Source organism: Ruditapes philippinarum, unplaced genomic scaffold, assembly GCF_026571515.1.
Source record: "Ruditapes philippinarum isolate M1 unplaced genomic scaffold, ASM2657151v2 ctg963_1_1_1_1, whole genome shotgun sequence".
Classification (NCBI taxonomy): domain Eukaryota; kingdom Metazoa; phylum Mollusca; class Bivalvia; order Venerida; family Veneridae; genus Ruditapes; species Ruditapes philippinarum.
This window is the reverse complement of record NW_026866535.1, coordinates 21,832-36,352: the sequence shown is the minus strand read 5'-3', so window position 1 is coordinate 36,352 and position 14,521 is coordinate 21,832. Positions and strand designations below refer to the sequence as shown.

The following is a 14,521-nucleotide window of genomic DNA, read 5'->3' as shown; positions in this document are numbered from 1 at the left end:
GAACATGAAATAGTAAAATGCTATTCATAAAACAAGTATCAATGTATACAGTTCAAAGGATTAAAAATGGTATGAACCAGTGATCGTAGTATTAATTAAGTAACGTAAATGATTTTCCGATTTTTCATGTACCGATTTGTTCACTTTGATGTTTATTTTTCGTTAAAGTTAAGTCGTATTTTGAGGCGGAGCATGCGCATAACATTTTTGTAGACTGATTCTAATGTTTAAAGTCATAAAATACGATGCATTAGCTTCAATTTGATACGAAAAAATGGATGCCGCCAGCAATCATTCTCAACACTGTAGAGAGGTCTGATAAACTCTCCAAAAAATACTAGGAATAAACAATTCTTTTTGCCCGCTCTAGTAATTTTTTTACTACGACGTTTTTTTTCGTGTGTGTGAATGAATGCCTCGTGCTAATCGTTCTTGTTGCGCAGTAATTCTGTTCAGACAACACGTGGGTAACCTGGTCTAATCAATAAATATAAACAAATGCGCATGTTTTACATTCAATTGGAATAAATACCGGATTTATTAGGATGTACGCAATAAGGTACTGTCTTTACCGCTCATTCAATTGGAATAAACACCGGATTTATTAGGATTTACGCAATAAGGTACTGTCTTTACAAAGTAATAGTTAATATAATAATGTAATCTGCAATTATACAGGAATGAATATTTTTATAATGCATAAGTGCCGTCGAGGGTACGGGACAGCTTCGAAATTCTTTAATTTTGAAATTTGAAATTCTTTAACAAGACCGATTATGTAAGATCGACGTACTCCGGGTGGAACTTATCTAGCATATTTCAAGACATGCATATATAATGACAAATTCAATAAGATCATTTTTTTAACATTATTATAATATTAACAGATGCATTTATGTTTTCAATGGCTATACTGTTTATGTCTGCGGAACTCACGCACGTGCTTGAGCAATATTGATAAGAATTTACAGAGTATTTTAAGGTTATTTTCCGACTCTATATTGACAATTCTATGATGGCTGATCTGTGCCATTCGTGTTTTCGCCCCGCGACCCCGCCGAACGAAAGGTCGAGAATTAACAAGTGAAAACGGCGGGGTCGCGGGACGAAAACACGATAATCAGCGAAGGCACGGGGCGATGTTTAATAAATAAAACTTCGCCCCGCGGGATCGCGGGAGGAGATTTAAGAAATAAAACGGCGGGGCGCGGAGCGAAAACACGCTAAATAGCGCCCCCGCCACTTTAACTTGTTTATTCTCGACTTTTCGCTTGGCGGGGTCGCGGGACGAAAACACGCTAATTAGCGGGGGCGTGCGGCGAAGTTTTATTTATTATAATTCGCCCCGTGTCCCGCTAATAAGCGTGTTTTCGTTCCGCGATCCCGCCGTTTTATTTCTTAAATCTTGCTCCGCGCCCCCGTGGGACGAAGTTTTATTTATTCAACTTCTCCCCGTGCCCTCGCTTAGTAACGTGTTTTATCAAAGTTGTTCGAATTATCGCTTGGCGGGGCGTGGGGCGAAAACACGAATGGCACAAATCAGCCACCATACAATGCGTTTAAAGTTAAGATCAATATTTTCAAGGAAGAAATTTTTTGTAAAATGGTTTGTCTTTGTTCTTTGAATTTTTCGCAACGTAATAAATAGTGTTTGCTATTTACAATAGCGTTTTCTGAACAAAGTACGCATCGCCTATTTTCAAGAGACGTCCCGTGCAAGCATCCCATTTCTTCTGGAAAGTGCGTGTTATTTGTACGAAATTTAAACATTATTTCGCGTTTATGTTTTGGTAAACGTATTTGATATTTTTCAATACTATGGGTTTCTTTGTATAACCCTTTATAGATGACTGGAGTTGTGTGTTTCATTATCGCCAAAAACTTCTGATCCATACATAAGAATTGGGAGATCAGTATGGTCAAAAAGCTTAAGAATTAAATCAAATGGTAAACTTAGATTATTAACCTTTGTAAAAAAAGAAGGTATATGCCATTTTTTGCTTGTTGGACGATGTGTGTAAGAGCTTGTAAAAAAGAACCATTACTACAGAAAGTTAATTCGATGCATAAATATTTTTCCGTTATTTCTAAATTTGATTCGCCTCTATGAAATTGGAAATTTCTTACATTTCTTGCGTCGAGTATCACTACGTTTGTTTTGTTTGTGTTAAATTAGAATGCCATTGTTCGCAGAATTTATTAAAGTGTAGTATTGTATTTTGGAAAACAATTTTTGAATTGGATATAATCACTGAATCATCGGCTGAAGTAAAACTAGCAGTTTAAGCCAATATTCAGTGTCGAGTGTATCTGTTAACTCTATCCCTACTGATCCGTGTGATTCTGAGTGTTCTTGTAAATTATTTCAAGAGATGGAACATAAAACCGGACTTAAATTTTCACCCTGTCTGACGCCTGTATTTGAACAGAGACAATCAGAATTTTCTCCTAAATGCGTTATTCCTGATTTTATATTTTGATACATAGTAAAAATGACATTAAATATATACATAGTAAAAATGACATTAAATATTTTCCCATTTATATTCGTTTTGATTAGTTTTTGCCATGAACCTATTCTCCATACTTTATCAAATGCAGCAGAAAAATCAACAAATGCAAAGATATACAATGTGCGCACAACAACAGTTCTTAAATAACAGTTCACTGAACCATGACACTCTAACTACAGCTCAGTGTATCGCTGTAGAAAAAAAATATTTACTCGTTGTTTATGTAAAATATAAACCAAGAGACAAAACTTACTCACACGCACGCACACGTTCACCAACACACACACACACACACGCACACACACGCGCGCGCGCGCACACACACACACACTCACATATGCTTAACAAAATTATATCATTACATGTATGAAATCGTGATTGCTATATAAAGAGATGCTAATTATTAAAATATTATGTTTTGCAGGTTTCAATTCAGTATTGAAAATGGAATTAGTTGAAGTACTGCATAAGACATCGGAAAAAATCTCAAGCGAACAGAAAGCTAAACTTAGAGACGTCTATCAATTGTCAAAGGATGACGTGGTAAATGCCTGCATAGACGCTGACGAAGGGTTAATATTGATTGGTATACTTTGCAAGGAATCAATAGCGGAAAATAAACCGATGAATACTGGTAAACAAACTAAGCTCATTACGGAAACAAAGCACAAGCATTGTCTAGAAAAATACATAAAACTAGGCTAATTCACCTTTTTAGCTTTATAGCCCGAGCCCGAAGGGCGAAATATTGAATAATTTTGAAGGATTCTTAAAAGATTAATGCACCAGAAAGAATAATAAGTTCAATATTTGCGTTTAAGTGTACGAAGTCTGATTCTGTAAATCTGCTTTACGTTATATTTTTGTATAAAGAAATTGGTGTCAGTTCAGTAGAATCCCTACTTAAGACCACCCAGGAATTAAGACCACCCTCTATTAAGATAAACGGAATTTTCTGTTCTTTATGTTAATGCTAACATGGTCCACATTTAAGACCACCCCACTTATCCATTTTTAAGATCATCAGTTTCAGTCCCAGTCCATTGTTTTATTTATCTTACCCCACCATTGAGACAGCTGATATTACAGTCAATACCAATTCAGATCTATGCATCCGCTTAAATTCTCTAAAGCATGTCACTTGTTGAAACAGGTGTTAAACTCGTATGATTAAAAAATCGTATAAAGGTGAGAAAATCAACTTCCGATTTGTTAAATGTAACTTTCTGCACATTCATTTTGTGAAGAATTAATTTTTGATCAATAGGTAAATTCATAAATGAAACAGGACATGTATAATATATTTAGACTTATATACGAATTCGGATAAAATATTATAATATCAGTTTATAGTTACTGTAATATTTGAAGGTAAATATATAATTGTTTAAACATGTTTATACATAATAACTAAAAAAGAGTTTCAGATAACGGTAATTATGATTAAATCCAAACTATTTGAATGCAAAATGATTGTTTTTTAAAGGGACTCGGCTGAGGAGTCTTTACATTAAAGCATTAATTTTTTTATAGATGTTAACTATTTCTTTAGGGTCTATACAAATTATTTGTACGCTAAATTTCAGATTATTCTAAATAAATATAAATAAAATAAAAAATATATATGTATATATGATAAATTATAATACTTATAAATGCACAGTCTAGTGTCACAGGGCTTTAAGAAAATATGCAATATCAGCGTGTACTCGCGTGATTTATTCGTTGAAGCTGTTTTCCATACCTGTGTTTGCAGTCTTTAAGCAAGAATATAATGTATTTAGACAGATACTATCTTGAACGATTTTTAAAAAATACGAAAACTTAGTGAATTTTCAGGGTGTTTATTCAGCCTAGTTATATGGTATAAAATTATCTCAATACTGCTTTTATTCATGGTGTATTTCAATCCGAAATTTTGAAGTTTGTAAAGTTTGCATGAATTATGTAGGTCTATGAAGTTAAACGAACACGTAAGGGTGAGAAAAAACTGCTAGCATTGAAATAGTGGACAGATATCAATTAAAATAATTCAAGCACTGATCGATGCTGTCAAAGATATTTAATTTACACGCAATATCTACATGTTTTTATATTATCAACACAAAATTACATCAATACATTATTGATCAAAGTATTCATGAAATTAATTCAGTCTTATTTGATCAAGTAATGTTCTTTAAAGGCCCAATTTGTACGAAAGACCGGTAGGGCCATTTCATCTTCATGAATTCACAATTTAACTTTCGTGAATTCCCGTTTTCAACATACGGACTTCAAGAATTCACGATTTCAACTTCACGAATTTACGATCTCAACTTCATGAATTTACGATTTCAACTTCACGAATTCACGATTTCAACTTCATGAATTCACGATTTCAACTTCACGAAACTTCACGAATTCATCTTCGTGAATTCACGATTTCAACTTCACGAATTCACAATTTCAACTTCATGAATTCACGATTTCAACTTTATGAATTAACGATTTCAACTTCACGAATTCACGATTTCAACTTCACGAACTCACGATTTCAATTTCACGAATTCACGATTTCAACTTCACGGCATGGACTGCCTTAAACATAGTATCATTCTTATTTCTCAAACACTGTTGTTTTTGTATCTTGTTACAGTTTCCAAAAACATACTCATTTGCTACTTACATATTTTATCTTTTGCATCTTGTTGTTCTGTTTGTAATTGGTATAATTATAGTGAGTAATGTTTTGCATTGAAGTTAAAATACTATTTTCTTTATATTCTGCTACTTTTAGGACTGTCCAGCGCTATTTTTTATACCCCCCCAAAACAAAGTTTGGGGGTATATAGGAGTCACCCGATGGTCGGTCGGTTGGTCGGTCGGTTGGTTGGTCGGTCGGTCGGTCGGTCCAGCGGTCCGTTGCATTTTCCTTGTCCAGAGCATAACTTGAAGACTAATGGTTGGAATTCAATGTAACTTCATACAATGGTCAAGAACATTGAAAGGAAGTGCAGTGCACAAGAACCATAACTCCATCTTGACTAATTACAGAGTTATTGCCCTTTGTTACTTTTCTTTGTCCGGAGCATATTGAAAGGAAGTGCAGTGCACAAGAACCATAACTCCATCTTGACTAATTACAGAGTAATTGCCCTTTGTTACTTTTCCATGTCCGGAGCATAACTTGAAAACTACTGGTTGAAACTCGAAACAACTTCATACAATTGTCAAGCACAATAAGGGGAAGTGCAGTGCACAAAAACCATAACTCTATCTAAAGTAATTACAGAGTTATTATCCTTTGTTATTTTTCCATTGCTTTCTTTTGTCCGGACTATAACTTGAACACTAATAGTTGGAATTCAATATAACTTCATACAATGGTCAAGCACATTGAGGGGAAGTGCAGTGCACAAGAACCATAACTTCATTTTGACTAATTACAGAGTTACTGTCCTTTGTTACTTTTCCATGTCCGGAGCATAACTTGAAAACTACTGGTTGGAATTCAAAACAACTTCATAAAATGGTCAAGCACAATAAGGGGAAGTGCCATGCATAAGAACCATAACTGTATCTAAAGTAATTACAGAGTTATTGCCCTCTGTTATTTTTCTATTGCTTTTCCTTGTCCGGAGCATAACTTGAAGACTAATGGTTGGAATTCAATATAACTTCATACAATGGTCAAGCACTTTGAAAGGAAGTGCAGTGCGTAAGAGCCATAACTCCATTTTGACTAATTACAGAGTTATTGCCCTTTGATACTTTTCCTTGTCCGGAGCATAACTTAAAACATACTGGTTGGAATTTACAACAACTTTATACAATGGTCAAGCACAATAAGAGGAAGTGCAGTGCACAAGAACCATAACTCCATTTTGACTAATTACAGAATTTCTGCTCTTTGTTACTTTTCCTTGTCCGGAGCATAACTACTGGTTGGAATTCAAAACAACTTCATACAATGGTCAAGCACAAGAACTTAAACTCTGTCCAGAGTAATTATAGTGTTATTGCCCTTTGTTACTTTTCCATTGCTTCTTTCTTGTCCAGAGCATAACTTGAAAACTACTAGTTGGAATTCAAAACTGTTTCATACAATGGTCAAGTATATTGAGAGGAAGTGCAGGGCACAGAAACCATAACTCTTTTTTGACTAATTTAAAAGTTTTTGCCCTTTGTTACTTTTTATTGTCCAGTACATAACTTGAAAATTAATGGTTGGAATTCAATGAAACTTTATACAATGGTCAAGGGCAGTGAGATGAAGTGCAGAGCACAAGACCAATAACTCTATTTGGACTAATTACAGTTATTGCCTTTGTTACTTTTTTGTCCAGTGCATAACTTGAAAACTAGTAGTTGAAATTCAATACAACTTCATACAATGGTCAAGCGCAATGAGAGGAAGTGCAGTGCACAATAACTCAATCTTCAGTATTTATAGAGTTATTGCCCTTTGTTCCTTTTCCTTGTCTTTCTGGACTTATTACAGAGTAATCCAATAAATCTTCATCAATGGAATACTTAACAGCATTGAACCTTTTTATAGATCCCAGATTATCACCCAATTTTTTCTAGAATTTTTTTTTTTCATTTTCCAAAATGACCTTAAACTGAAACACGTTGAAGCGTTTTAAGAATATTGAGTTTAATTCTATCTTAAGAATATTTCCTCATTATCTTTTTTAATATTTTCGTTTAAAGTGTACCAGTAAATATATTCGATATTCCCCTTTTCTTTTTTCTCTTGCAGCTAACTATTATGTAGTCAGTAAAATCATCAAATTATTAATAATTTAATTGCCATAAGGTTTAGTTTGTCGGTGACCGTATTTCAACATTTCTTTTAGTGTAGTTGATATTTTAGTTTATCGTTTTATTATCCAATGGCTTCATCTTTAACTAAAAACGTTGTAACTTATAACTAAGGTGTACGTATTTTAATACTTATCCAGTTATTGATTTAAAGAAACAATTCAAACCAATTTTACAAATGATAAGGTTAATGACAAATGTATAACTTTTGCATTGAGTAGGTACATATCCATTCTCAAAAACTGAATTAATTATCAACTTGAAATTGAATTATAATCGCGTATTAAAACTGCCAAGGTTCATATCTATATGTTCCATATTAAATGAACTGTCAACACCTTCATATAAATATTGTTTCATATTTTTACCAAAATACACATACAATTTACATAGATAATATCCCTTTTATCATAAACATCACATAGAGCAAAGTTTATTTCATCACCACCTATATCTTAATAATTATGTACCTCCTTTGAACTTCTTAAAAATCAAACTAAGAAAATAGCTCCTTTTACATCATCCGTTTAAATACCTAACGGATTAACTTCAAACTGCCATTGTTCTTGCTGATAAGCAAGTTTCCACATGACAAGTTCATGACGCAGTATTTACACAGGTAAATATATGCACCACATGTTTGCTGAAAAATTATGATCATATATTCTGCAAGATTTACACTTTGAACAGTCTAAATTAGATTCTACATGATTGTACATAAATTCTTAAAAGAATCTTGGTTAACGAAGTGTCCTCTAGGGAGTGACCTTGATAAATGTTCTAACTTATACCTAGTGTTTAAAGATCCTGTATGTTTGTTTGTTTGTTTGTTTGTTTCATTTCACGCCTTTTTCCAACAGTATTTTAGTCATAAAGGCGGGTAGTTTCCTAATCATCGTTCCTGGAGAGTTACACCAGTACTAGACTACATTCCTCCACGCTAAACTACCAAAGCATCTCCCGGGGATCGAACCCGCGCCAAAGAGGTAACTGGATTACAAGGGGGCCTCCGTGGCCGAGTGTTTAAGGTCGCTGACTTGAGATCACATGTCCCTCACCGCTGTAGGTTCGATCCTCACTCGGGTCGAAATCTTTCATGTGAGGAAGCCATCCAGCTGGCTTGCAGAAGGTCGTTGGTTCTACCCAGGCGCCCGCTCGTGCCTGAAATAATACCCGGAGGGGCACCTGGGGTCTCCCTCCACCAATAAAAGCTGGAAAAAAAATCGACGAAAACCCTCGGCGGGACGCTCTAAGATGGCCCGACTTGAGTGTACGCTCGTGCCTGAAATAATGCCCGGAGGGGCACCTGGGCTCTTCCTCCACCAATAAAAGCTGGAAAACTCGACGAAAAATCTCGGCGGGACGCTCTAGGATGGTTCGATTTGACTGTACGGTCGCCGATATGGGCTTTTCGGTGGCGACCTTAAATAAACGCATTAAAAAATGAGATCACCATTGAACACTTAATCCTTAAGCGCAAGCATACCAAACTCTGGCACACATTTTATTTAACAATTGTAATGAAAAACATAAACGAAACACTGTTTCCTACCATATAAAAAACATGTATATTCATAATTATGAAAAACAAGTGTCTGTACCATGTGTAAAACATACGGGGTACTTTTCTTGGAGTAACCATATGTTTCTACCATATGTAAAACATGTGTGTTACATATGTTTTACATGTGGTGGATATTTACCTGTAAAAAACTGCGTCGTATCTTATTTAATTTTCAACTGCGTCGTATCATTTCGTATAAATCATTATTTTCTGTAAAAATAAACTTTCTTTTAATTTGAAATTTAAGTAAATGATGTAAAATTATTTTTTGAAGGGTTTCATGGTTATTTTCTGAAACAAAGTAAAAAGGGTTTTTAGAAAAAAAATAAAAAAAAATTTGGAAAAAAAGGCAAAAATAATTATCGAAACCCCAAAAAATCCGAAAAATTTCTGGCCCGCTTGGTTCCCAAGTTTCGCTAAAAATTTTGGGTTTGACAAGATAGATAAATTTTGTACCGAACGAAAAAAAAATAGGTGAGCCTTTTTAAAAACCCAATTTGTTTTTTAAAGTCTTTTCCCAAAAAAGGGTTAATAAAAAAAAACAAATACCCCTTTCTTTCAAAAGGATGGGGAAATTTGTTTATTTTTTTGTAAGAAAACGCCCGCAGTCTCGTTTCCCCCACCCTGTTTTTAACCATTTTTAAAATAAACATAATTTGAAATTGCAAATTTTTTTTTTTAAATTGGCCCTTTTTATTGAAATATGATACAAAAGAAATGGAAATCCCATAAAAATAAAGCAATATGAGAGTTATACTTTTTTCTTGGATGAATCTGTGTTAAGAGAGCAATTTATCAGCAAACATATATATAGCTATTTTAAGAGGATTAATTTTAATTCGCATTCAGAAATTTTAAATGCAATTGCACATCTTGTACGGGAAATAATACCGTACGAAAGCAGCTATAATCTTAATTCCGATACTTTTAGTGTAATTTTAAGTCTAGTTTAAACATGTTTTAGATGACATGCTTGCTCAATGTGGACAAACGATTGGCTTAGATCTTCTAAGTTCGGTCAAAACAATTGTACAAGAGATGGCAGCAGAAAAGAAACAACAGGAAAAAAAAGACTTTCACAAGCAGCTTATTCGGCATCTTGAGCATAAATTGAAGACACCTCAAGAGATAGCCATCATTTTCGCAGAAGTGCTTACATTCAAAGAAGGTTGCATGAGTTTTGTTTCTAATTTAAGTCATATAGCCATTCAAACTGTTTAGTTTGTGTACAAGCACGAAAGACAAAATATCACATAGTGATATATAAGGCGTAATTAAGCTGAAAAGTTGTTTTTTCATTGCATTTTAAAGTTTAATAAATTGTTATGATTTTTTCTCACAATTGACTTAAATTTATACTTAATCTTTTAAGCAATCGTATCATGTAGTTTGTACATTAAATTTTATAATGTTGTATAAAAGTTCATCATTGCATAGAATTGCCAAAAGAGTTTGAATGGCAAATTTTTAATAATTTTTTTCCGACTAATCTATTTGAATTAAAGAATGATTCAAATAAAGAGACTTAAATATCGGATGTTGTACGAGAGTGATACATTATCACATGTATGTTGATAACTTATACATCATAGACCTATGTACCCTTTCACCTCATATGGAATTTTAATCGGCCTTTGTTTATTTTTAATATGGGTATGACAGTATTATAAGTATGCATAAAAAGCGTCGGCACAAATAAATAAATTAATTCTTAGTTTACTAAAGGAAGTCAACTTGTATTCAGGATTCAATTTATTCACTTGTGGCTTACTTATTAGAATGTTCGGCGCGATATGACCAGTATTGTGTCTGTGTCGCCGATGACCTCAAAACAAATAAAAACTCTTAAAAATCAAACAAACATAAAGTTTTGTATTTCATAAAATTTTGAAAAAATCGAAAACTTACCTTGTAAAAAGACTTACTTTCGCCTATGTGAATATGGGATTTCAGAGCATATCTTTATCTGCGAAATTCACATTAATTTTCTTACTGATGTACAATTACAAGAGAACAATGATAATTTGTAAATTATAATCATTTTATTATTACAGGTACATTTCTGCAGATCAATATGGATCACAGTTCAATAGTTAATATTGTACACAAATTCAAAGGGTTGTATATGTTACTGACAGAGAGTGAGCGTGAGGAGCTTTCAAGTATGCTTGTCGCAGAGGATGTCGATGCAATAAGTAAATGTATTGAGTTAGACAAGTCTCTTCTGATTTCTGGATTGATGTTCCAAAAAATGGAACGTTTGGAAAAGTTTATAAATCCAGGTAAAAACTTAATACTTAATGTATTGTATAATTTTAACTATGAAATTGTGTTATATATTACGTATGATATTCCTGCATATTTTACCCATTTTCAACATTTATTTTGTCAATTAATTGTATCAATTTATGTCACTTGAGATGCCGATTGCGTGTTAGCGTTATGGAAGATAACTGATGAAAACAATTGTATTCTTCTCTCTGTTAAATGTGCTATGTTTAATTTTAGCTCGACAATTCGATAAGAATAAGTAGAGCTATGCTAGTCATCCGAGTGTCGGCGCCGGCGAAACCACTTTTGTTAATTGTTTTGTAATACAAAAAATGTACCTCAAATATTTTCAAAGTCCACTGACATATGGCTTTGGAACTTTGCACAATTGTTCACCATTATGCCATCAACCTGTAAACATAAGGAGATAACTCTTTCAAGCATTTTAACAGAATTATGCCCCTTTTCGACTTAAAATTTACATTAAAGTTGCCTACCACCTAAAATATTTTCAAAGTCCATTTACATGTGGCACTGAAAATGATCACAAATGTTTACCATCATGCCCCTAATGACTACACAGCGGGTGGTAACTCTATCAAGCATTTTGACAGAAATATGTCCCTTTTGTACTTCGAATTTATGTTAAAGTTTTTTGTAACACCTCAAATATTTACAAAGTCATTAACATATGACATTGAAACTTTGCACACTTGTTAACCGTCATATCCCCAATCTGAAGACAAGAGGAGGTAACTCTATAAAGCATCTATACAGAATATTGCCCCTTTTACGACTTAGAATTTACGTTAAAGTTCGATATCACCTCAGATATTTTTATATTCCACTGACATCTGGCTTCAAATCAAGTTAAAATTGTGTACACTTCTTTGAGACCATAATAGGACTCTGTCCAAGGGCTACAACTGAACATTAATTTTAAGAAAAATTCTAGCCTTTTGTTGACTTAGAAAATCTTACATCATCAATGCTCTTTTTGCTATCAAGCACTAAGAAAAGTCGAGCGTGCTGTCCTACCGACTTTCCTACAACTTTGTTTTGCATGTCCTGTTCATAAATGCTGTTTGGTATAACCAGTTGTTTTCATGCTACTACAAACCTATCCCTTGCAATCATAATATCATTGTTGTTTCATGTTAGAAAAGGTTAAAAGCCATTATATTTTCTATACTATTTGAAGGAAATTTATTACTATAGCAGTACCGCACCATTTCTGATATGAAGCAGTACTAATTGCAATTCTAAAAATAGAACTTTAAGATTATCAGTATAGCATTAAGCATAACAAGCATTGAGCTAAATTAAATAAAGCTGGGAACCAACGACTGCTTTGTGGCCCAAACAGTGCAAACGTTATCATCGCTTCTCAATTGCATCCCTTTCTTTTCTTTGACTATATATTCTATTTTATATTCGTGCGTAACATTTCTTTACTGTATAACTAAACTACAAGTTTATCCCCGAAATCAATCGTCTTTAGGTAAACAAAAAATGGTCTTAAATCAAGGGAGCAGATTCGATATTTCTGTTTTCAAATTTTTTTATCTGTACAACCCATTCAGTGATGACGGCCGTTTTGTAATCTGAAAATTGAATAATTTAACGCCTCTTAGTTCATACATTTGGGCGCTTCGTACGAATTCGAAGACATTACTGGATTAAAGTTTACATTACAATCAGTATATTTAACGCCTATATTTCGGTGACGTTTATTCCTTGTTTATTGTAAAACATTTATCTTAACATTTGAATTGAATTAGTCCATAATGAAAGGTCTTTTATAAAAGAAATAATTATGTAGATTTATTCATTTAGTTTTATACGTGACAAGAACACAAACAAGGATAATTTTAAGTTATTGGTTAGTATAAAATATATATTTATATAGAAGATAAAAAATGATAAATCGTTCTAGAATAAAAACAATAATATGTCCAGTTTAAATCACTAAGAATTTTATGAACATTTTTGTTCAAGCAATATATTATGAGAATACCAATACCGATATTTGTTATTTCTTATTCAATTTATATCGTTTTTAAGTTTTAAACTTCGATAGTTACAATTACAAATACGCTAAACTTAGCTAAGATAATGGCACTGCATTTAATTCGGTATTCAAATTTTCAGCGAAATATAGTATCTTTAGGGTTTTTTCTCTTCACATTTTCTCAGAAAAGTTCTTGATTGAAATACAAGAACGACTCAAAAGAAAAGATCTGTTGCGGTTATGGACAGAATTGAAGGAAGACGAAGACGAACAGCTTAAACAGATTAAGAATTATGAAGAGAAAAGGTTAAAAGAGACCATGTTGCTTCAAGACCTCAAGTCAAATAAAGCTGAGGATATTCTTCTACAAAAAATGACTTATTTTACATTCAAACTAGGTAAGAAGACTTTCGAGTCAACATTTCAAATTTTATTAAGATGCTTAAAGTATTAATGATCTAGAATCTGAATTTTGTTTTTTATTAAGATAAACAATGAAGGCCAACACAATACTAGTCGTTTTGTTTTCTCATATTTGTTTCCTTAAATTACATATTGTCGAAGCCTCATGTTGGTAGTTTCTCGAAGATATCATTCTATAAATAGCATTTGATTGCACTGCAATATACAAATTACTTTTTCGAGATCATTATATAATACGCTTGAACTATCATTATTCCATATATGAATGATATTGTATGCAACATCATTTCAATTGATATGTTTGTTAAATTGTATACAGTTGAAAGTGTTGACTATGGGCCAGTCTTTCCCAAATTGACAAAATTGTTGCGTGACATAAGTTCACAGTTTACCGAGGACGAATCCAGTCGTCTTGTTGAAAAACGGCAATGGGGTGATACTGATGTGATAAGAGAATGTATTCGAGCAAACAGGAGTCTCCTCATACAAGGTCTTTGGCAAAAAGAGATAGAAAATATACAAGGAGTACCGAATATAGGTATCGTGTTATTAAGGCATTTTTTTAGAGTGTACAATAAGCACAACTATTTATTCACCGTAGGGAACGTGTAACAGTATCGCGTTTTCCGGTTACAGTATAGAATTTTAAAGATGGAGGATTATTTGTTGGGAGGACAGGTAGGTGATTTTTATTCCGGTCCATACTACAAGTAGTTTAGTTTCTAAAAGATGTTTTTGTGCTTTGCTTGTGAGGAACAGAATCCGGTATATAGTCATATATTTCTTCAGACTCTGCACCGCAGATTCATCGATAAATTCACTCATAAAAATGCAGATTTGACAGTTTGAAAATTTGAATCGAGAGACCAACGCATTTTTCTCCAATTTCGACATTATTTATGCATGCCTAGAAAAAGTAAATCTGCAAAACTT

General features: G+C 33.2%; 1 protein-coding gene across 1 annotated transcript in view; it reads left to right on the top strand.

The window, feature by feature from the left end:
* The window catches only part of LOC132732790 (uncharacterized), a 52,417-nt gene extending 38,217 nt beyond the window's left edge, over window positions 1–14,200 (top strand). The window contains exons 6-10 of the mRNA XM_060719301.1: window positions 2,938–3,147; window positions 9,848–10,051; window positions 10,938–11,165; window positions 13,351–13,563; window positions 13,908–14,200. Coding sequence (XP_060575284.1) covers window positions 2,938–3,147; window positions 9,848–10,051; window positions 10,938–11,165; window positions 13,351–13,563; window positions 13,908–14,200 — 1,148 coding nt within the window. The remainder of the gene's footprint in view (window positions 1–2,937; window positions 3,148–9,847; window positions 10,052–10,937; window positions 11,166–13,350; window positions 13,564–13,907) is intronic.
* Window positions 14,201–14,521: the final 321 nt, after the last annotated feature.